The sequence below is a fragment of the Streptopelia decaocto genome, assembly GCF_964273445.1.
Source record: "Streptopelia decaocto genome assembly, chromosome: 6".
Taxonomy (NCBI): Eukaryota; Metazoa; Chordata; class Aves; order Columbiformes; family Columbidae; genus Streptopelia; species Streptopelia decaocto.
The window spans coordinates 50,244,100-50,267,421 of record NC_138660.1 but is presented as its reverse complement, the minus strand read 5'-3'; the positions used below and the strand labels follow the sequence as shown (position 1 = coordinate 50,267,421).

General features: G+C 39.6%; 2 protein-coding genes across 2 annotated transcripts in view; both read right to left on the bottom strand.

Annotated features, from left to right (window-relative positions):
• The window catches only part of IFIH1 (interferon induced with helicase C domain 1), a 30,550-nt gene extending 22,996 nt beyond the window's left edge, over positions 1-7,554 (bottom strand). The window contains exons 1-3 of the mRNA XM_082055054.1: positions 6,875-7,554; positions 4,671-4,827; positions 2,237-2,413 (exon numbers count right to left, since the gene is read on the bottom strand). Coding sequence (XP_081911180.1) covers positions 2,237-2,413; positions 4,671-4,827; positions 6,875-7,324 — 784 coding nt within the window. The 5' untranslated portion in view covers positions 7,325-7,554. The remainder of the gene's footprint in view (positions 1-2,236; positions 2,414-4,670; positions 4,828-6,874) is intronic.
• Positions 7,555-16,002: 8,448 nt separating this feature from the next.
• Positions 16,003-23,322, bottom strand: part of KCNH7 (potassium voltage-gated channel subfamily H member 7) — a gene marked incomplete at its 3' end in the record, with an annotated part of 217,766 nt that continues 210,446 nt past the window's right edge. The window contains exons 14-16 of the mRNA XM_082056124.1: positions 20,308-20,476; positions 16,831-17,023; positions 16,003-16,269 (exon numbers count right to left, since the gene is read on the bottom strand). Of these exons, the coding sequence (XP_081912250.1) occupies positions 16,003-16,269; positions 16,831-17,023; positions 20,308-20,476 (629 nt within the window). The remainder of the gene's footprint in view (positions 16,270-16,830; positions 17,024-20,307; positions 20,477-23,322) is intronic.

The following is a 23,322-nucleotide window of genomic DNA, read 5'->3' as shown; positions in this document are numbered from 1 at the left end:
CAGCCTTGCCCTGAAAGGATCCTAACTAAGTGTGAGGATCACTCAGTCTGATCCATTCTGAATCATCATTCAATATCTGGCACCTCTTATTTATACAGCCAAATTAAGTTCTAATCCAGGAAAACCAAATTGATATTTTTGTTGTAATTAATAATTCACTACTTGCTACAAAGCATTGCAATATGCTGTGAATATCATGCTAAATGAGAAATAGGCTACTACTGTTGCACACTGAAAGGCTACAGTTTTCAGAGCCAACTTTTTTTTTTAATATTTATTCATGTTTGATGAAAAAGAGCAGCTTTAGCTGTTTTACTACTTTGGCTGAGTAAGCCCACTAAAATAATTTCAGGCAGGATTTATCTCAGTTGTAACTATTGTTTGAGCTCCATCTGAACTTGTAACAGATATGAATGGTTCCTTAATCATACAGCATATGTTTGAATCATTGCTTCGCAGCTATGTCTGGGAACTGTTGCTGCTAATTGCTGTTGCTCATAATCAACTCTCAAGGCATGTGTTTAAAAGTGGATCCATGTAATCAACAGGCCACAACAATTTCTAAAAATTTCTACTAAAAATGTACTTGTGAGCGTGTGATGTGACAAAGGTTTTTTGATGCTCTGTAGATACTAATCTGTAAAATAAACAGAAAAATTACTTGTTGGACAGCACTAAAGAACTTACCAGAACAAAAAATGTTTTCCAATATAGAACTACCAGCCTTCTAGAAAGAAGTACTTAATACAGCTGCAGTTGTAACGGTACAGAAACATTCTTGATTTCAACTTTGCCAATACTGGGAGGAGTTGTCAATGTAAACTTAATGTTTTCATTGGATTGTATAAACCTACCATGAACAGGTCTGAAGTAAAGTATTCATTTAACAATATTAGTATTTTTAATTAACAATATTAAATATGATACTACAAAGTTGTTGGAAGTGCCATTTAAGAGGAATGGGAGATCATTGATGTTGCTCAATTATAAGAAAATCAAGCAGCCTATAGTAGATAAAACATCATCACTATAACCAGGATACAGAAAATGTCTACATGAAGGCTGCACATGGGGTACTACAGATAAGCCATACTGTGCTAGCAAATTGGTTTCTGAACCAGCTCTTACCTTTCCGATTAAGAATAGAATCATAGGATCATAGAACAGGTTGGGTTGGAAGGGACCTTCAAAGGTCATCTAGTCCAACCACCCTGCCATGAGCAGGGACATCTTCAATTAGATCAGGTTGCTCAGAGCCCCATCCAGCCTGGCCTTCAATATTTCCAGCGATGAGGCACCTACCACCTCTCTGGGCAACCTGTTCCAGTGTGTCACCACCCTCATTGTAATAAATTTCCTCCCCATGTCTAGCCTGAATTCCTGCTCTTTTAGTTTAAAACCATGACCCCTTGTCTTATTGTAACAGGCCCTGCTAAAAAGTCTTTCCCCATCTTTCTTTAAGTACTGAAAGGCCACAATAAGTTCTTTCCGGAGCCTTCTCCAGGCTGAACAACTCCAACTGTCTCAGCCTGTCTTCATAGGAGAGGTGTTCCACCCCTCTGGTCATCTTGGTGGCCTCCTCTGGACCCTCTCCAACACATCTTTCCTGTGCTGAAGGCTCCAGAGCTGGACACAGTACTCCAGGTGGGGTCTCATCAGAGTAGAGGGGCAGAATTACCTCCCTCGATGTGCTGGACATGCTCCTTTTGGTGCAGCCCAAGATATGATTTGCCTTCTGGGCTGCAAGTGCACATTGCCAGCTCATGTCCAATCCTTCATTCACCAGTACCCCCAAGTCCTTCATGGCAGGGCTGCTCTCAATCCCTTCATCCCCAGCTTGTATTGATACCAGGGGTTGCCCTGACCCAGATGCAGACCTTGCACTTCGTCTTGTTGAACTCACGAGGTTCACATGGGCACACTACTCAAGCTTGCCCATGTCAAGCAGGACAACATATTCTTGTCCTGGAGCAACTCTTTGAACTGAAGTGAACAAATTTGTAGATCTGACCGCTAAAATTGCTATTTCTGTTAATTCATAGGAAGAAATGGAATTTACTGCTTCCAAAAAAATCAAGATTTACTTTTTCCATTCTTTCCCATCACCTCAGCAGTACTGTATCTTCCTTAATTTCTGAGCAAGACAGGAACTAATGCATCAAGAACGTTCTCTCGGTTACTTGCAGTTACTGAAGTTTAACTGGTACCAGCACAAAATACCAGTTAGTGGACATACCAGCAACTACAGAATTCCTTCCAGTAGGTGTTTCCAGTACACTGTTCTCACTGCTGAAACTATCATTCACATTCTCTTGCTGTTTCAAATCCTCCACAATGGCATCTCCTGGTTGGCTTATAACTTCTCTTACTTCATTTGTACTGTTCTTCATCCCATTTTGTCCATTCTGTGTTCCTAGAAAATAAATAGAAAATCCACAGCAATATAAAACATTTAATTTCTTTAAGTGTGGGGGACAGAAAACAGAACTAACCTGCATTCATCGTTCACATAACAGCATAATGTATGGCTTTGGTCTTGACTTAAATGTTATAGTTTGAAATTTTGATGTTTTTATAAATATTTATTAAGAAGGTTGTCAGTCATACATCTCAAATATTTGCAGTGACCATAAAGATCTGAAAATTCAATTTGTTTCCTACTTTTTCAATTCCATTGGTCCTATAAGCTCATAAATGGACATACCTTACAACAGGACTTCAAAACTTGGTCATAAAACAGACAACCTGAGAGAGCTTTCAGAAAATGTTTTCCCTTCTTCCACTTATTCATCTTGTTTCAAATATGGAAATAATTTCTCTTTGACTTCTGTGCTATTGCTATATTATTTTTATTAGAGTCACGCAGAACCAGGCATGCTCCAAAGGCAAAAAATGATCTTCAATAAATTATAAACATTTTTTAGAAAAAACTATGCATCACTGAATTCCAGAGTTTTCCCAATTTGGAACTCAATTACTCTGCAATTAGAAATTAAATTTAAAGAAATTAATAGAGTCCATTTATTTCAAGAATTATTCTTTATAAAGTTCTCAATTTCTATGTATAAGTGTCTGATAATAACAACGTATTTTACTGTAACAAATCATTGAGGATGAATCTGGAGTGATAAAATGTAGCACCACTCTTCTTCTTCCAAGGTATCCAAGGAACCTGTCCTTAGTGTTTCCTGTCTATGACCTTATATGTGGATGCTTCAGCAATCACACACTTTACCTATCTACACATATGCAGCACTGTGTACATGGAAAATTTCTTATCCTTTGGTAAGAGCCACAAAATTTATGCTTTACATATTAATCTGTACAGTTTTTGTAGGACCTACCTTGCCCAAGATTACTGAGAAACTGTGGAATAAATGCATTCATTCAGTATTGCATCAAACAACTGAATTAAACTTAAGTTTTACCTATATATGGTCTGCATGACACTGAAATCTCAGAAATGCAAATTTTGAAAAGAACATAAAATAAAAATACGAAAATAATTGTAATAATTTGCATATTTGCTAAATATTAATTACTTTGTTTACCTTACTGATAGTGAGGTAATGAAGATAGGAGTTTAAGCCTGACAAAGCTGCAACACAAAATGGAAATTAGGACCACAATAGCTGCTGAGCTTCTCCCAGCACCTGACTTTCATTCAGAACTATCTTCTGAGGCTCTAACTCAGTTGATTTTGTCCTGCAGACTGAAGCAATCAACCACCTTTGAACTGCACACTCAAATATGGCAGCTGCTTATCTGTGTCTGGCAGAAGACAGTTTGATTCCTCTCCTCAACTGGAAGAGACACTTTCATGCCCCTCTTACACCCATCTTGATGCATTGTCCCATATGCAGCAAATAGAAGTATAGAGACTCCTCAAGCAAGTACAGTGAGCTCCTCAAGCAAGAAGGCTGGAGCTGCTATATGGGAAATCTATTAAAAAACTTCAGTCACAAAAATCTTATAAAACATATGTGGACCCCAGAAAAAAAATTAGAGATTTGAGGGCTGCTTCCTTTTTCATATTTTAGAATCCAGGGCAACACTGGGATAATTTCATAATACCATAATCATTGTTCAGGAATAAAAAGTAGCAGCCAAAAGCCTATAGCTTTTTTAGTTTCATTTCTGTAAATAATCTCCTTACTAGTCTATTCTATTATTTATAGTAAATTTTATACAATGTCTTGAGACTTAGGAATGTCTTATTTCCAAGGAGACATAGTGTAGTGCTCTTTAAAATGCCATATATATTTGTAAACCATTCTATAAAGGAAACACTAATCCTTGTGTTGAAGGCGAAATCCAGAAAAGGTTTGTTTTGTTAGCTGAAATTAATCTTCAGAATATTTTTATGAAACATTACAAAAACATCACATTGAAAACCAATGGGTTATAGAAGTAAGAATTCAGTTTAATTACAACTACATACATATTATTGTATTTCTGACACGGCTTAATAAGGATTTTTAGGGTTTAAGAATCTATTGAATAAGCTGTTAAATAACTTGATTTTGAAATCCCTGGACAAGTGAAAGTATTAGTGTCAGTGTAACAGCAAAATCAATATGGTAAGAACCCTGCATTTTTTCATAAGTAACAGTACAAAAAACCAGATATTAAAACCCCACACGTAAGTACTAGTGAAATAAGATGATTACCTCCTGTATTTCCACTTAGATCATCTGCAAGGTCTCCATGTCGGGTTTCACGTAGAGCAATCAAAAAAGGAGAGAACCAATCTTTCTTCTGCACTATTCTGCTCAGTAGTTCCCTTGTACCATCTCTGTTCCCATGATTGTCAGTAACAGTGTGGATCTGGTGAAAACAAAAAAAAATTAAAAAATCCTGAGACAGACTTTGGAAATGGTTCAGGGAAGTTAACAAGACTAGTACAGGTACAAAATAATTTTCCTCTGTCATCATTAAAACATACTTAAAAATGCTGCCCAGGGAAGTGGTGGAGTCACCATCCCTGGAGGTGTTTAAAAGGCATTCAGATGAGGTTCTTAGGGACATGGTTTAGTGCTAGAGTTGGGCTAGGTTACGGTCGGACTTGATGATCCTGAGGGTCTCTTCCAACTGAAATGATTCTATGATTCTATAAAGTGGGCCTGCCACTCATCAGAAGAGACTTACTACAGTTTTGTCCAACCTCATGTTTATCCCATATGGTTTTGGGTAGGATATACAAAACTTGGGAGACAGGAAATTTAATTGGAGACACTGGCAGCACTGAACAATGGTTATAATACATCACTGTATTATTATTATTATTAATGAATAATAATTGGTCTTCACACTGGTTTATGGAATAACCAGCCTTGATTAAGGAGCAGTGATATTATACAGCTTACTAGAGCTTAATCTGTAGCATGACTTCATACACAAAAAGGAACATTTCCCTTCTTAAACTCTGGTTTTATCATCTAAATTCTCACTTAAAGATTTCAGGACTGTATAAATGTAGGGGTAGTTACATTTATAAATGTAGGGGTAGTTGCATTTATACAGTCCTAAAATTACATTTGGCCCTTTGAAGGCAACTGCAAGGCTGACATGGCCCCCCATGAAAATGAGTTTGACACCCCTGCTCTAGAAAGTGGCTATTGCCCTCAAAGAAGCTTTGGGAAAATGTCCCAAGGCTGTCACAAGCAGAACTTGACACACAGTCACGTGAGGAACAAAATGACCATCCCAAAAGTAAGACAGAGGTGTTTAGTCCTCAAAGACAATCTTCTCAAGGCTCGAGAATCACCCATACTGATATGCAAGAAAATGGGCAGGCAAAGCAGTGGGAAGCCCTGACTGAGATGAACACTAAAGGAAGTGCATGGGAAGTGGAAGCAGGGAGAGGCAAACCAAAAGGAATATAGAAATGCATTAAGAAAGCCTTGGCACAGTTGGAGCTGAAACTGGCAGGACTGTGAAGGGTAATGAGGAGCTCAATGGAAATACCAGCAGCAAAAAGATGACCTGCAGGAACATGTGGAGCCATTAGGAATGGAGCCAATAACCTCCTAAAAAGCCCCTACCTCTGCCTGCTGTTATCATGCTCAGCTCCTCATCCATGGGGTACAGCTGGCCTTTACTGCTACCTGCCAGTCACTAGACAAAATTATATATATGACTGTCATTTAACTGAGATGCAAAAGCTCAAAAGGCAAATATGATGAAGCTCCACCTTCAGTTTGGCAGTTTTCCCCCTATTGATATGGCAAGTATTATTCTAATTTCTTCTTCTAACACCGTTTCATACTATCCATTTTTTGGCGTTCCAAATAAGTTTCACATCAGTCCAGGCACGTCATTCTTAGTCAAATGGAGTAAACACTGGCAAATGTTTTCAGCAAAGGTTAACACTTCTCTTTTTTGTCAAACTGGTATTTCTGCTCAGCTTCACTGCCTAGTATGATACTCCTGGCAAAAAAAAGGAAGGCCTTGCTTTATTTTAACTCAAGTATTCTCTAGGACTCTACCGGCCATCACTAATCCCTGATATGGTGCAGGGGCCAGAAGACACTTAATGATGTTCTGAGCCTAAAGTCTGTGGCAAAATGGTAAGTAACAGTAAAGCCAGCCATATTCCTTCCACTTAAACAGTGGCTTAGTCTAACCGGCCAGTTCATGGCATTTTCTTTCTCTGGTTCTTAGCTGGCATCCCACCTGCTGGACTACTGCCAACAGTCTTCACTGGCTTACTTGGAGCACTATTTCTCTTTCCCCCAAGTTTGGGTACTGCCCTTTCATTTTTGCTCTTACAAGGCCATTTCTAGTTGTGGCTTCCCACCTGCCCCACAGTCCTTGGGAGTGGCCAGTGTCTGCGGCACCGCCTGGTGCCTGGCCTGATGGGTGGGCCACTTACCCGATCGAGGTCCTCCTCCTGGAAGATGCCCATCTGCAGGCACTTCTCGGCCACTTGCACGGTCTGCATTTTATCCACCAGCGTGCTGTGGAGCAGCTGCACCAAGTGCACGCAGAGGTCATGGTCGGCCTCCTCGGCTGGCGATGGCAGCTGGCTGAGGCTGGGGTTCACGTAGCAGGCAGCCAGGCTGCAGCCACTGTGCTCCAGCGCCTGCAAGAACTCGTGGAACCAGCCGCACCCACGGGGTCCCCGCTCCACGGCCCGCAGCAGCTCCTCCGCCCCCTCCACCTCGCCCCGCTGCCGGGCGGCCGCCCGCACCTTCTCCCTGTCCTCCGCGCTCAGCGAGGGAAGCCGGTCCAACACCGGCTCCACCCGGATGAACTGCTTCAGCCGCGGCCTGAAGCAGGAGATCATGTAGAGGAAGCGTTCGTCTCGGGACTCTTCTCCCATCGCTGCGCTGGCGGCGTCCGCGACACCCCTGCTGCCGCTGGAGAACGACGGCGGGCACGGGGGGATGTGCCCGCAAGGGCGGCTGAGGGAGCCCAGCCGCTCAGCACCCGCGGTCTCCGCAGGCCGGTGTGCGGATGTCCGGGTGTCGGGCTCGGTGTGAGCGAGGAGCGCGTCCCCCGTCCCGCTCCGCTCCGCGCCGCCTCAGCTGCCGCCGAGCCTGCCCCGCTTCATCCCGGCCCCGGCGCCGCTTTCGGTTTCACTTGCGAGTTCGGTGTGTGACGGCATCGGCCGGAACGGGCCGCGCCTGGCACCTGGATCCAAGGGCGCGGCTCTGTGTTACTCGTGAATATTTAAAACGAAACCTTTAACAGGAGTCAAGAGCTTAAAAAAAAAAAAAACAACCTGAAGCGTATCTTTCACTTTCTAGCTGATGAGTTTCTAGGGCTGGTCAGTAGCCTCTCGGGGTTTTCTGCACCTGTGGCTTTCCAGGTGTGCAGCGACCCCCAAACAGGACACTGTGGAGGTGGTAAGCCCAGGTGATCAGAGAGGTCTGCCTTCATTTGCAGGTTGTGCCTTTTTGCAGAAAACAGACCCACAAAAGGCCATAATGGAAGTAAAGCCGACTTGTATATTGTAATGGTTTACTTTGCGTATAAAAGAGATTTTTTTTTTTTCCAGTTTGAAGAATCCCACATTGTATACAGAGCAGGAGGTTGTAACACATGTGATAATCTTCCTAGAGTAGCTTATTAGATAGTTTCTGAGATTGTTGGGACAGTCTCTTCCTCAGATGCGGTTTCACCCATATGGATGTCACTGAGCTTCAGGAGAATGCTTGGTTTCCATCATGGCGTTTTATGGAAACTCAGTGTGATTCTGAGGTAGGGCAACAGATCCTTGACTCAATTTCATATTTTGTAGCAAAATGATAGAGTAAATAGAGAGCACCTTGACTACTGTGTTCTGTTTTGGCCCTGGGCAGTTCAAGAGAGAGACTAAAAAATCGGAGGATCCAGTGAAGGGGCAACACGATGCTTATGGGGTTGGAGAGCTTGGCAAATGTTTGAAGGAACTGGGTCTATTCAGCCTTGAGAAAAAAAAGCTCAAGGGAGATCCAACCACAGTTCTCCAGCTCCTAAAAGTTGGATCCCTCTCCACAGGGGTGCACAGGACAAGAGGCAACTGGAACACGTTCCTTCGGGGGAAATTGTCCTGCTATAAGAAAAAATATTCTCCACTGTAAAAACAATTAGACGCTGGAATATATTGCCCAGAGAAGTAGTGGGAGTTTGCTCAATAGAAGTATTAAAGACTTGGCTTGACAGGGCGCTTGATTTAATGCCTTGCTTTTAAAAGGAAGCCAGGTATCTCCAGAGATCCTTTCCCAGCCTAAAATTTCATGTAATTCAAATCATGCCCTCAACTGCTTGTCATGCTGAGACATGCTACAGCATTCTGCTCAGTGGAGCTTCCTTCAGTTGGAGGCTTCTTTTGCAGAGGAACTTGTTTTGTTTTACTTTCATTTCATTGTGTCCTGTCTGCTTATCTCAGGTTTCACTCTCATTGTCATTACCTTTTCATTACAGCATTACCCTTTTATTTATGCAAATTTCCTTCAAAAGATTTCTGAAGAAAGTCTACCGCTTCCCCCCCCCCCGCCTTTTTTCTTCTGTCTTCAGCTCCTTATTTGGGTGGTGCATCAGTCTTTCTCCTAAGGCCTCAGGAGCCTGCAGGAGTTCCTAGGGTGCAGCATGTATAGACAGTTTGTTTGTTCATTTTCCAAGTTTGTATATGTAGCAGTGGCAAATCAGGCCCAGTGCACTTATACCACATCAACCCTTTACAGGTTCTAAGAGCCTGCAGATATTAAAAGGACACTCATGAGTGGGGAAAAAAAAAAAATCAATGCTACTCTGTGCTACTCTGTTATTCCGGTTGTCTCCAGGTTGCATGGATGATGGCCGAGCTCCTACTGTCCATTGATGAAGCAAATATGCTGACTCTATTGCTTGGGAGAGCTTACACTCCTAATAAACTCAAGTGATTTTTTTGAGGCCTTTGTCCCTTTCAGATACGACCGAACTGTACCTCTGTGTATGGGCAGTAGATAGAACTCCATTATTATTGAAGAAACATTTTTCTCCAGCTAGCTTCTTGAGGGTTTTTTAATGCCCACTTGGCAAGTTCTTTGATTATTAATGAATGCAGAATATGGTTATTCTCTTTAGAATGGAAATTGGATGGACCAAATTAAAGCCTCCCACAAGAGGCATTTGTCCCTTTTATGCATTATTTTCTATACTGAAACTTTATGATATTGTAAAGTTGGAAATACAAAGAAAGTTTTCAAAACTTAATCTAGATAAATACTTCACTACTATGAGCTGTAGCAAATCCTGCTTGTATAACAGTTTTTTGTATAATGCAGTTAAGAGAAGTTATCGTTTTACTTTCAGAAAAGATCTCCTGGAAAATTGTTTACTGTACAAATAAAAGCACTTGTACAATGTAGATATATTCAGTATTTTATATCACCATGAAAACTTAATTGCAACAAAATCTAAATATGCTCAAATAAATGTAATGCACTTGTTTCAGTCATAAGCAACAGTATGTGAACATTTCGTTTGTGACTGACTTGAATTTAGTTACTATAATGCAAACACCATTAACAGGGATCCACAAAGGTTGAATAGATCTCTATATCAAAATCACTGAGGAAAAAAAGCTAATGACATTTATTGTACTCACAACACCACGGGAATAAATATATTTGAAGTGGCTTCGAATATCTGAGAGTCCCCAGGCGGCGGCTCTAGCAGGGGCGGAGCACACGGCCGGTTCCGCTGCTCACCGCCGGCTCTCGGCCCCGCCGCGTACCCAACACCCTCCCTCCCCGCACGGCCAAAGTCCGCGCGTACAGCTGGTCGGTCAGGCGCAAGGGCTGAAGCACACGCAGTTACACGCCGCGGTCTCCGGTACCCGCGGCAGGGCCGGGGCTGGCGCGGCGTTGCTGGGGTGACTGCGCCGCGGCCCGGCCGCTGCTCCCCGGGATCTCGCCGGCCCGGGGGTTCCTTTGAATATGCCTCGCAGTGCTACAGCCGGCAATTCCTGTTGTTACAAAGCTGGCACAGATGGTACCAGCGGCAGAGATGGCTGGCAGGGCTTTGCCTCTTTCAGGGCTACAGATCTGAGGTTTTTCCTGCAGTGTGATGAAGATGCTTTTTTACGTGTGGTCTGCAGGAACCATCTGCAGCTGTGCTGAGGAGAACACTGGCATCTTGGGACAAAAACCGTTCCGCTTTTTCTGTTTTCCCAGACTTGCTGATCTATCCAGTTCAGTGCAGTGTTTATTTGCACAAGGCTGCGGGTGTGTGCTCTGTCAGGCCCCTGTTGGTTGCTGTCAGTCGGATGTTCCTCTTGGCTGATTGTGTGCTCGACAAGGTCTGCATTGCTGCACCTGGAAAACTTCACCCATGTGACTGTATTTTATTTTTTTTAGTAACTTCAATGCTTGGATTAAACATCTGTTGTTTAAGTATAGGTTTAAGTATAGGTAAATTAAGTTTACTTTGCTGTTATAAGGGTACAACTTGTCAGCACAGTAAAATCTATAAGCTGCTCATAAAATAGTAGGTACAGTGAAGAAAAGTAAGCTTGCCAGAGTGATGCCTTCATGCAAGTACAAGCTCTGGGACATTCTCCTTTAGTATCACTCATAAACCCCAGTGTTGTCTTGATTTTTCACATGTGATCTATTCTGTCTATCTTGTTTTTTCTCCCATTAAGCTATTTGCTGTTTAACTTCTAATATACTCCTTTTCAAGTCTAGAGAAAGAAAAAATATGGGTAGAGGAGATGTAGTATGTAAGTGAGACCGGGACTGCTGCATGATATAGGTATGTATCATTCCTAATAAAACTGAAGGAAATTTTAGCTTCAGAGTAATCACGTTAAAGGACTTTCTGCATGCTTCTTTTATTCCAAGTAAGTAACAAGCTACTTAAAAATTAGTTTTGTGTCTGGACAGCTGTTGAAAATGTGCTAATGGCTGCATACCAAGTCTGTCCCCAGTCTGAATCAATTTTACCATTAACCAGTGTTTTCATTAAAAATTTGATGCTAGATTTGAAAGGGAGACTAGGTTCCTTGCTATTTGTGCATGGCTGCTAGATACTACAGATCAACATGTCCTGTGTTTTAGGGGGGTGTGTTGCGGTGGTAATGAGGTAAAAGGAGACTAATAGGGAGCACTGAGGTTGCATTTTTGTCTGTGTGCAAAAAAGAAGGGAGGAAAAAACCCCACCCAATTCTGGAAACTTTATTAAATGCGTAATTGCAACCATTTAGAGCAACTGCAAGTAATGGTGTGGGTTTGAATAAAGTGACACAAATTACTCGTAGTTTAAAAACAAAATAAAAAACAAACAAACAAAACCCAACCAAAACCGAACCGACAACAAAAAAAAACGACCCCACAAAACCAAAAAACCCCAAACCCACAAACCAGTAGCCTCAGCACACAGACCCTGCTTATTAGACCCATTTTAATTCTCTTTTTACTTGCTCCTGTTTGTGAATACAGGTGCCAGGTTAGTGTTCCCTGCTTTTTTGGTCACTGTAATGCCCTTAGTACATCATGTTGACTCCCACTGAATCTGAAAGCTCTGTTTGTGGAGAAGTGGAGGGCAGCTCACTCTCTGACCTGAACAGAATTAATCTGTAAATCTGTGCATGTAGAGAGACATGCTCATGCAAATGGTGCAAGTTGCTGCACAGCTTAAATATTGGAAAGGTTCACAATCTACTGTTTGCTTTAAACATTGAACTAGAACCATAGCTGGTGAAAGATAATGAACTTCATTAAGAGCTCTGCTGATTTGTACTGTCTCACGTCTCACATTTGGAATCATTGTCCCAATTGCTTTGATACTTCAGCTACATTAGCTGTTGTTGAATTTCCAGGGTACTTCTCTGTATTTACAAGTTATAATTTATATGTATTTTTAGCCACAGGTTTTAAATGTAAATAGCCAAGTGTTCGTAAGCTCAAGCAAGACCAAAACTTAGATTTGAAGAGGGTTTGTGGTTTCTAATTAGATTTCTAGTTGCTATCTGAGGAGAGAGGCTATTTTAGCAGAAGTGAGGTGGAGGAGGTGTAGCCATAGCCTCAGTGCAGAACAGCTAAACCCCTGGTGGGGGAACTTTCAGCAAGCTTTTGGGGAAATTGTGATTGGTCTAAATACACTGAGATGAAGGTTCCACAGTCCAGAGTCTGCTTCCTAATCCATCTTGCAGTGTGGCTGGGGCGATTGCCTCGACTGGCCTTGCCACTGCTGCTCCTGCCTCTGAGGCTGAGACAGTGAGCACATTCCCATTGGGAAGGGGAATGGGATTATCTCAGTATTATCCATGATCTATTCTCAGCCTTTTTTCCCTCCTAAGCATTCCCTATTTTTTTTTAATACTCTTGTAATGGCATCTGACTCTCTCCACTAATACCTGTCTGAAAGCCTCTATGGATATGTTACAGCTGTGCATTGTGATGTGTGGGTATGCAACTCTTAGGTTATTCTCAGCTCAATTTGGGTAACACAGACCCATTCCTATCAAGTTAGAAACAGACTGAGCTTAAAGGGAACCCTGCCCAGAGAAGCAAACAAACAAACAGAAAAACCACCATCACCAAAACGCACCCCCCACAACAAAAATGACAAAAAATCCACAAAAATAACAGAGACAACATTTGCTGTTTAGAATATGATCACGTTTCCAAAACCAATGGTTTGTACCTGTCTTGAGAAGAGAATTTTCTAGAAGAAAATTCTGATCCTGTGCAACCTGATCCAAGGTGAACCTGCTTTAGCAGGGAGGTTGGACTAAATGATCTCCAGAGCTCCCTTCCAACCCAAATCATTCTGTGATTCTGTGAAAAAAGCTTGAAGCAGTGGGTCTTCATGTACTTCAACAAGAAAAGAAGGTCTCTGAGAAGATAAATCTTTCTCTGGTCCCTGCCAAAAGGGGCAGCTAGAGGATTGCCAGCCAAGTTGTTGTCTGTCATGTTGTGTTTCACCATTCATTGGCAAATGTCCAGGGAGCTTAGAATCTCCATAACTTTGTAAAGTCTTCCTTAGTTTGGCCTCGTTTGAGATTTTTCTTGATAAATGCAGACAGAAGGAACAAAGCCTCTAAGCCCAGAAAAGGAGCAAGGGATGGAGATTTTCCTTCACTTGGACAAACTGAAATATGTAGTTGTCACTTTCTTCTTCCTCAACACTCCTTCCCCAGTCCACCTGTGTTGCTCAGTCTGTTTGCATTCATGTGAAATACCAACTGATTAAACTGGACAAAATATTTTTGTAAAGCGATGCTCATGCATTATATTTTTAAAATCAATTTTACTCTTAATTTATAGCAGACTTTTAAATGTAGCATAACCATAAATACTTTTTTTAGAAAATGTGCTAGCTTTTTTCTTTGTAATAGACATTAATATTAGTTAATAGATTGAGATAGAGCAGAAGTTGTTAATGCTTGTTATTAAAAAAAAAAAATCCAAACAACAAAAAACCCAATGAAAAAACCCAAACCAAAAACTACCCACCAAACCCCAAAGCAGAAGCTATTTTGCTTCATTATTCAGCACTCCTGTTTCAGTGGAGTATATGCAGGCAGAGGTTCTGACTGGCCCAAAGGTGCTGCCACCTGGGATCTGATCCTGCAGGGCACCAAGAAGTGCAGACCTCCTGTCGTCATGGCAGAAGTAAGAGCAGTCAGCACGTTGTAGCATTTGGACCTTCTAACAATCAAGAGTAGCACAAGGCAGGAGGAAAAATGATCTTGGGTGGGAAGGGTTGGTTTCTCTTTTCACTGATGGAGGTATTCAGTTTATTAATTTTTGTGCAAAGGTAAAGCAGAGCCTTGCTCAGTAGCTCAACATGCGCGCTAATTTTAAATGAGAAAAGATTCAGCTCCTTTGGGTTTATCTACTGGCTGTGTATGACTAGAAGTGTTATGTAGCATTCTGACCCGAATGTATAATATATGTGTCTATTAATGTGAGGGTTGACCCCTATAGCATTGACTCTATAGCATTGGTTTAGATCAGAGGGTTTAATTTGGCTTTAGTTAAAATTTCACTGCTCCCCCACTAACGGGGTTACATGCATTTCTGAAACCAGTTCTCTTCCTAGAGGAATTTCGCATTAAAGCTTTAAGATTAGAAAATCATGTGAACATTTAAAAATATTTAAAAACAGTAATAAAAAAGTCAGTTTCTTCTAAAATAAACACAACATTTGAAGCAGAATAATATTTTAATAAAATTAGATCTAAGTATTCACAAAGCATTATGCAGATACAGTACATACTGTATTTAAAGCCTACAGACCTTAATTAATTTTATTCTAATGTAGTCAGCTTTGGACACAAGCTAAGCTTACTCATTTTGTAATAAGAAAGTTTACAATTGTTCCTGAAAGTGGTTTTACATATATACATATATATATATCTATATCTATACTCCTACATATAAGTGTAGGTATATACACACACTTGTGTGTATATAAGTATATACACACATATGTACACACGTATGTACATATATAAAATACACACATGCACACATACAGGAATGTGTGTGTAGTGTGTGTGTCCACATACATATGTACCCTATCTAGGATTGTGGTAGAGAGGCCAGTCATTAAAAACAGACAACTGCAAACAATCACCCTGATAATTATAAAACAAAAATGTATAAAGTATTTTGTAATTAACCAGATTGTTAATAATTTATATTGAACAAAAGGAACACAGTCTTCTCTATCATTTAGAAATTAGATTTATTGCGTTTGATTATGTTTGAGTGACAGATGAAGAGGACCTGTCTGCTCACGGCAGCTAATTTCTATGATGCATTTTCTTTTATTTATTTATTTATTATTATTATTTTTTTAAATGCACTGGAAGCAAATTATTTAATTAATGCAGTTTTGTGGATGCAAGATACTTTCCAGCATGTGGCAGAGTTTTCCTGTCTCTTAAAATACTGCCCTTCTTCAACTGGTTTGCAAGGAGGCTGGTTTCTCTGTCCTAATTGTTTCAAACTCAGAAGACCTGGTTACCTTATTCTTTCTCTAGATTCAGAATCTCTCTGATTTATTGTAAAAAGCTCTCTACAAGAAAGATAAATTAATTTTCAAAAGTGAGCTAGAAGTAGTTTTTGCTTGAATTTATCTTGGTCAGGTAGGAGTTTTTTCTATTGAATTACTGTTATTGGTTGCCTATTTGCTCTGAAGACATATCCATGATAAAATACTATTTCCATGACAGCAGCAAATGGTAATCTCCATGCAACGTAAACTGTAATTTCAGAACATGCATGTTATTTAAAAAAAATAGAAATATAAGGTGCCTTGAGAATGCTGGCAGTTTTACATTGGGAACATACAGTTAATGTGTATATATATATTTACATCAGATCTGCTCAACTTTACCTTACAAGCTTCAGATTTAGGAAAATATACAGTACTTTTGCATATAATGTTATATTCCTTGTAGCCCCTGAGTCAAGTATAGAGGATTTAAATACAAAAAAAAAAAAAAAAGAAAAAAAAGAAAAAGGAAAAACAGCCATTAAAAGCACTTACATTTTTATGTGAAGTAATAGTATAAAAGTATTATTTCCCAGGAAGACCAGGATCGGAAACATGCCTATGAAGACTCAAGATTCCTACAGTGCTTAGTGAAGATTCTGGCAAGGAAGGGTGCCTGACTGGCTGGAGATAAGTTTTACAATGCTGTGGGGGATGCTCTACAGACTGGTCGTGTTCTTGTTCTAAAAAAGAAGCCAGGTTGTCTTCTGAGGCTGTGTTAAGATGCACTCCACTTGAGACGGATTCTTTGGATTTAAGTCTCCCTTTACCAAGGTCTGGAAATTCAGGACACTGGAAAGGAGAAGAAACAAGATGGTATTAATTAAATCAGACTCTTCCAGGCTCTTGTTCTGCTCAAAATTAGCATGTTCAATGGTTGCTGGAAAACCTTGTTTAAAAATTAAGCAGTATACTGAAATATTTTTGCATGGTATTGCATTTGATTTAATATAATTGAATGCAATTCTGTTGATGAATTGTAGGAGGCTGGATATCTTGTCCCTTTCTTGTACTTGCTCATGTGACATCAAGACACGGACCTGCACCCATGCAGGCAGATCTGATGCTTGGAAACTGCTTGTGTTTTACAGCTGTGTCTGGTATTTGTCATTTTTGCTAACTTTTGTGAAGAGCATGATAATAAAGTGAATCAGTCTGACTATAAGATCATTGCGTTGATCTCTACAATCCTCACAGAAAATTTGCCCTCTGAAACTGTGGAGGTGCTAGGTCAAAATAATAATATCTTATTCCCTAAACTAGTGAACAAGCATCTAGATCGATATGCGCTTCTTCTATCATAAGCTAAAAAGGTTAGCGAACCTATTTTGATCTTATTGGACATGTACACACCTGAGATGAAGGACTGAAAGTTCTGTCTGTTTTAATTGACGCTGCAGGCTGAAGCTTTTGTATCACCCGGATTGCTGGCTGCTGGTACTCTGCACCTGCAGTCACCATGCTGTAGGCGGGCGGGATGAGCCTTGACTGCCTTTGCAGGAGCTGCAGGATGGTTTGGATATCAGCAGTCATTTGGGATTCAAGCCTAGAGAAATAACATCAGTTAACTCATTGTCAGGAATAGGTATATTTTAACCTACTGATAACAGATGCATTAAAGAGAGACCTGCTTTATTAATAAAGCCAACTATTGCTTGTTATGACAATAACCATGTCTTAAATAGGAAAGAACAGAAGAGGGAGTACTGCGCCCTTCCAGAGCTTGTTGGCTCTCCCTTTCCTTGGCAGAACGTACCTGTGTGCCTGTCTCTGATCTTTTTGCTGCATTCAGAATGAGTTCAATACTGTCCCTTATGTTTGCAACAAAAAGTAACATGGGGCACCAGGTTTTTGGTTGAAATTAACCGGAAAAAATGTACTGTCTTCATTGTAACTAAATTGATTTGTGCTGGCTGAGGATGGGGCACTCTTTCTGATGCATCTGACGATTAATTCTGACATTCCCAATGCCAATACAATGCACTGAAATAAGCAGAAAATCACATTTGTGTTTTTCCATAGTTAGACAATGAAAGATGTGTTCAAGATCATTAAAAAAACCTAACAGTCCAAGCCTTCTTACTGTGAAAATTTATGCAGACTTATTCAGACCTCAGAATTAATGTCAACATTTTTGATGTTCAAATTTAGTAGCTTATTTCTCTTTTTTTTTTTCTCTTTTCACAAGTTTGTATATGACTTCAGAAACACTTGAGCTGCTTATGTTGTTCATACTAAGAATTCCATAATACTGAAATGATTTTTGAATGGTCTTGCCAAGATCTGTGACAAACTCAGCAGTAGGTAATGCCTGTAGTGCCTCCCAAGCTGCTGGAAGGCTATGGAACGTGCTATGACAGGCTGTAATATGGGTAGGCAGCCTTCTGTATTGCAACTCATCTCCTGACAGAGTAAACAAATCTTTTTCAGCAGCCTTTAATGTTGTGAATGTTACCACGTGGGCTCCCTACAGCAGCAGAATTGATCCTATGCTGACAGATTTTTGCTTTCACCAGGTGCTTCACTGTTTGATATTATTTTTTATCATGTTGGAGTTGTCCATTGCTCATGTCATTTATTTATAAAAGCATCTATGAAATTAATCTGAAAGGTATGCCAAAGGATATTTAAGATGCTTGTTTCTTCCTTTATCAGGAGAAGCTGGTTTTGTCACATCTGTTCTCATAAAGAAAGGCCCAGACTGAGAGGTAACAGTCAATCATGCCCTACTCACCCTCTTGTTCAGCTCCCTTGGGTTCTTTGCCACTTGCAAGTGTGCCGATCTTACACAGCAGGATGCTGAAGCCACAGGGGAAAAAATACCGCAGCAGCAGCAGCATCATGCCACCATCCAGAGAGCTTCCATCTGCTAAACCTGGGCCTTAACATTTCAGTGAATATAAGGTATTTAGCACTGGAGGACTTGCATCAATTATTGTCTTTGGCTTTGAATTAACTTTAAAATTGCTCCCTTCTTTTTGCCAGCACTTGATGGGAGTTTCCTGGTACTTCAAATCAAAGAGTAACTCTGGTAGTCTTTATTCATCATCATTGCACGTATATCTTCTCCATTCTCCAAAATTGTCATGTCACCCAAGGATGAACAATTAGGAGAACCTTAGATGTCTGGCCCACAGCATCCATGAAATTCCAGTTACTTAAAGAGGTGAAAGAGAGAAAGCTCTAGGGACATATTCCTCCTACAATGGTTTTCCAGCGTTTTATTAATTTGAGTGTTATGCCAAGCCTCTAGCTTGGCATAGAAAAGATCAGAAAGAACTGACTCTGCTTTTTAGTCCAGCAGGTCAGATCTGACATAAGCAGGATAGAATATCGTCTTCTACATTCATAGAAGACCCATCAAGGCCCAAAATTCTGAAAGCATGAAAAGCTTTAAAAACATGAGAAGAATTAAAGAATAAAATGATTTAATAAAATCCATGCCAATTTAAATCTTACTTTGTCAGAAATAGTGATGTTTTCTCACTTAAAAATACTGAGAACTTGCATAAGAATTTGATAAAACTATGGGTAAATTTGAGATATAACTTCAGTTTCAAGAACTTAAGGTTTCAGGAGAAGTATAACTCAAAGACTACTCACTGTGGATTTGGAACATGCAGCTGCTTAGTTATGTGACATTTACAGTTACTTAGATTACTCAACTTCAGTGCAATTAGAAATTATGACAATTTAGGCTTCCATGTTAAATATTTCTTTTGCTGTACTATATAGTATTCAGAAATGAAAAATATTATGTTTTGATTGGTTTATGGTAGATGAAGGCAGTCATATGGCTTTAAACTGATTGCTAAAATGTACAGCACAGAATGCCAGTGAAGAGCTACTAAAGTATAATTAGGGCTGAGTGCGTGTCATAGCATTTGTCATGGAAAAATATTGAAATTAGTGGAATTGCAGAGTGAAAATCATAAAAAAGCCACAGACCTGAACTAAGGGCAATTTAAAATTAAGTGAAATTACATGGTAAATTATAGTGTAGGATGGATGAAAATTCAGTAACCATATTTTTAAGATGCTATAAACCATGCTGCCTAGCTGCCAGCAGAGTAGTATATCAGAAAGCAAAAGAGAGAAGGAAGACACATGTTATTAAGCGAAGGTAATAATAGATTCTGACAAAGAAGGCATCTGTTTTCTGTTGGAACAGATATAAGTATTTTGCCTTTGCATACTACCATGTCTTATTATAACTACAGTTGCAAAATAAGTCAATGCATCAAAAAGAGATTTTGTCTTTTTAAACAAGGCAACTGTTTTACTTTGGGTCTTCAGGAAAGAAAATGTACTTCGGACATTGAAGATACTGAAAACTGTCATTTTGTGGACGTGTAAATATCTAGGAGTTACTGCTAATGGACCAGCATTCTGGGTGAGGTGAGATTTAAATTTAACAAGTTGGGATGACTCACTACAGTTTCTTTGTTAAAAAGTTGGTGTCCTAAACAGTCAATTGAGGAGAAAGGCTCTTCTGCAAGGCAATTCAGAGTAGCTAATGTAGGTACCTACAGGTAAGTGACATGAATATTCTCACAATGAATTAAAAATGTGGTACTCAGCATTCCCAGAGTAGGTTTTTCCAAGAATCTGGAAGACTGAATTTAGGTGATATTTAGGCTCCTCAGAATACATATAGACAAGAAAGCAATATTTCCATCAGGCATATTTGTGTACTTTTGAGCTTCTGACAATCTGAATGCTTTTGTAAACTTCCTGTGCAAATTCATTCCTCCTGTAGTGTCATTAATATCAGTTGCACGATGTACTCTTTCATGCATATATTTTTTTTGATCATATCTCTTTTTTTACCTGTTGAGTTGTTCTTGAAGTAAATCTAATCGATTCTCCACTTCCCCATATATAAAGTCACTTTCAGTTTCACAGATGCCCCATGTAACATGGGGTAATGCTGACTGAGTTGGGGAGTCCTGGTACTCCTGGATGTTCTCCTGCTCCCAGTCTCTTTTATCAGCAATATCTGATGAAAAACAAACCATATAAAAATATAGCTTCATATGCATGCTGTTAGAGAGGGCTTGGTACTCCTCAAGCATCCCACTTACAAGCGTTTCTCAGAACCTTGAAAGTCAAATGGCTATGCTGGCACATTGCCTGATCAACTCTGTTTGTCACAGTTCATTTTGTTTAGTAACTTGTGAATCCTAAAAGAATGAAATATGCAGCATAGCTGGGTCAGTCAGATGTCACTTTAATAGTAAATGAAGCTTTGTGGTAATTTTTTTTTCTTTTTTAATTTTTTACTTTTTTCTCTTTGAACTACAGGTAAAATTCTGGATTAAGTTAGAGAAAATAAGTTTATTTCAAGCTAAAAAAGGCCCAGTTGCATAATTAGGATCTTACTTCAGAGTTTCAGTTAGCTTACAGTATTTAGTTCCCCTTCTCATCCATACATATTGCATATACAATTTATAAAGAATATAAAAACATACTTTTTGTATGAGTTACATTTATTTGTTTATCTCCAGCTCTTTGTAAAAAAATGATGATGACTACTCCAGGCCCCATCCAGTACCTGCGGTGGCCGAATTCTATCCCTCTTGTCCCTACCAGTTCTTGGATCTCTGTGATTAAACACTGCACTGTATCACCCAGACTGAACTCAGGGGCAGTCCTTTTTGATTGGATCTATGGTTTAAGCTATTTTTCCTTCCTCTTTCAATTTGCTTAATTTACACCTCTGTGCATTTGTTAATTATGTTCCTGGCTCTAGGTTGTTTCTTCCGTTCACCAAGCTGGTGGAAGGCTACAAATAATTTATCATGGGATTTATTAGTTGCACATACCAGTATCTGATATAGAATGAAGATCTTTCTGTGAGCTTTTCAGAGGCTCTAGGTGACATATTTAGGGTGAACAGTACTTTTTCTACATATACCCCCACCTGCCTCGAGCCTTTATTACTTCGAGTGAATCTGTTGTCACGCAGTTAAAAATGGCTCAGTACCACTCAGATTCTCCTCTGCTGTGATAAAAAGGCTATTAAAACTTTAACATCTGTTCAGTACGACTCCCATTAGGGTTGTATTTGTAATTATTTAACTACATGAATTTACAGAATGTATAAAAGGTTCTTACTGCGCTCAGGCTGCGGCTTCAAAATACAGCTGGACAGAATGGTTGACTGCTTAAAAGGCGTCAGCCTCTGAGGTATGAGCAGTTGGATTTGAATCCCCCCTGAATTGTTTGCTCAGAGCTTCTCCTAACATGTCTCTTGGCTCTGCATGTTGATAACTCAGCATAGGTTACATTCATTTCACACCTGTGAAATTTTTCTAAGCAACCATAGCTGCAAGAGCAATGTTTCAAAGAGAAAAAAACCCCAAAACAGTGTGGGTGACATGTGAGTGGTTTGTCCGAGTCTGTTATCTAATCCTTTTCAAACATATCTTTGAGCAGTGTTGCTCTAAGTAAAGAAAAAATAATAACAGAAAAAAACCCACAACTTCCTGCTCATGTTTAGTATTTCAAGCATATTTACCCAGGAAGGGGAGCTCTCACTATGTGACTCCAAGTGGAGGAGAGTTGTTTCTCTTTTTTATCAGAGAAAGGCGCTTCCTGCATTACCTGATCTTTGGTTAGCAGGTGGGAGAAGGTTTCCTGGAGCTGTAGAGAGGTTTGAATTTCATATGATATGACCTGTAACTGATTTTATGCACTGAGCAGAAGGAAAGGGAAGGAGATTTCATCTTGGCTACACAGAAACCTATTCAGCATCTCATCCACTTAAACCAACAGGATAGGAAAACAGTGTCAGAGAAGCATGTAATTTGGCTTTAGCAGGCACACATGGCACAGTTAGAAAGGTCTCAGCAAAGTGAAGGGAACATTTAATTTGAACATTTAATTTGTGGCAAAGGAAATTAATTGCCATTCAAATTATAAAATAAATTCATACACTATAAGCAAGTTAATAAATACACTATAAGATGAGATATTGTACTGTTCTAAAAATCTTTACGGGTACTTTCACATACACGAGTAACCCAAGAAAAACCCAACAGCAGTTAAAAGTTTATAAGCAGCTATGGTCTTCCAGGGCTTGAAGAATCCTAGACTGAGAACTAAATGAATAAATGTGAAACTTGGTTCACTTGAACAATTCCAGAGTCAATCCAAATAATGACAAAGTGAAAACAGATAATACCATTTACCCACAATATATACATTGCCAGCTAGAGGAAAAATATCAGGTCTTCTCAAAAGAGCCAGATATTTTAACATTGAGATGCATTTTGAGATTATGAGAGAGAAGTTTATGCAGTTTCAGCCCACATTATCCAATACATTATTAATAGTTTTTCCATTCATCGAGAGTAATGACCAAAGCTTAAAACAACTAAAGATAATTAAATATGTATCAGCCACAGTGGTAATGAATTGCAATAGCTTTTACAAGTGCATTTGTATTCAAGATTTATAAGGTACCATAATATATGTGGATTATAAACACACATAAATACAAGCGGAGTTTATTTCAAAATTTCATTATGTTTGTAACTACTTTTATGGTAAGTTATAATCAATCTCTAATTAATAACAGGAGTAAGAATTTAGTTTAGGACATATATTAAAGCTGGTCTTATTTTATTGACCTTGAAGTTTTCATGAAAGTTGCAAGAAAAGTAATGAGCTTTTATACACATTACCAGAAGTGCTAGATTACAAAGCAGAAAAAATAATGTGGTCTTAATCAAAATATATAACCTTCACATATGCTAAATTTAGCCCAAAATCTGCTACAGGTTGCCTTGGAAAATGTTGCTATAGCTGCAAGGACACATTTCTGGCTAGTGGTAGGGGAAA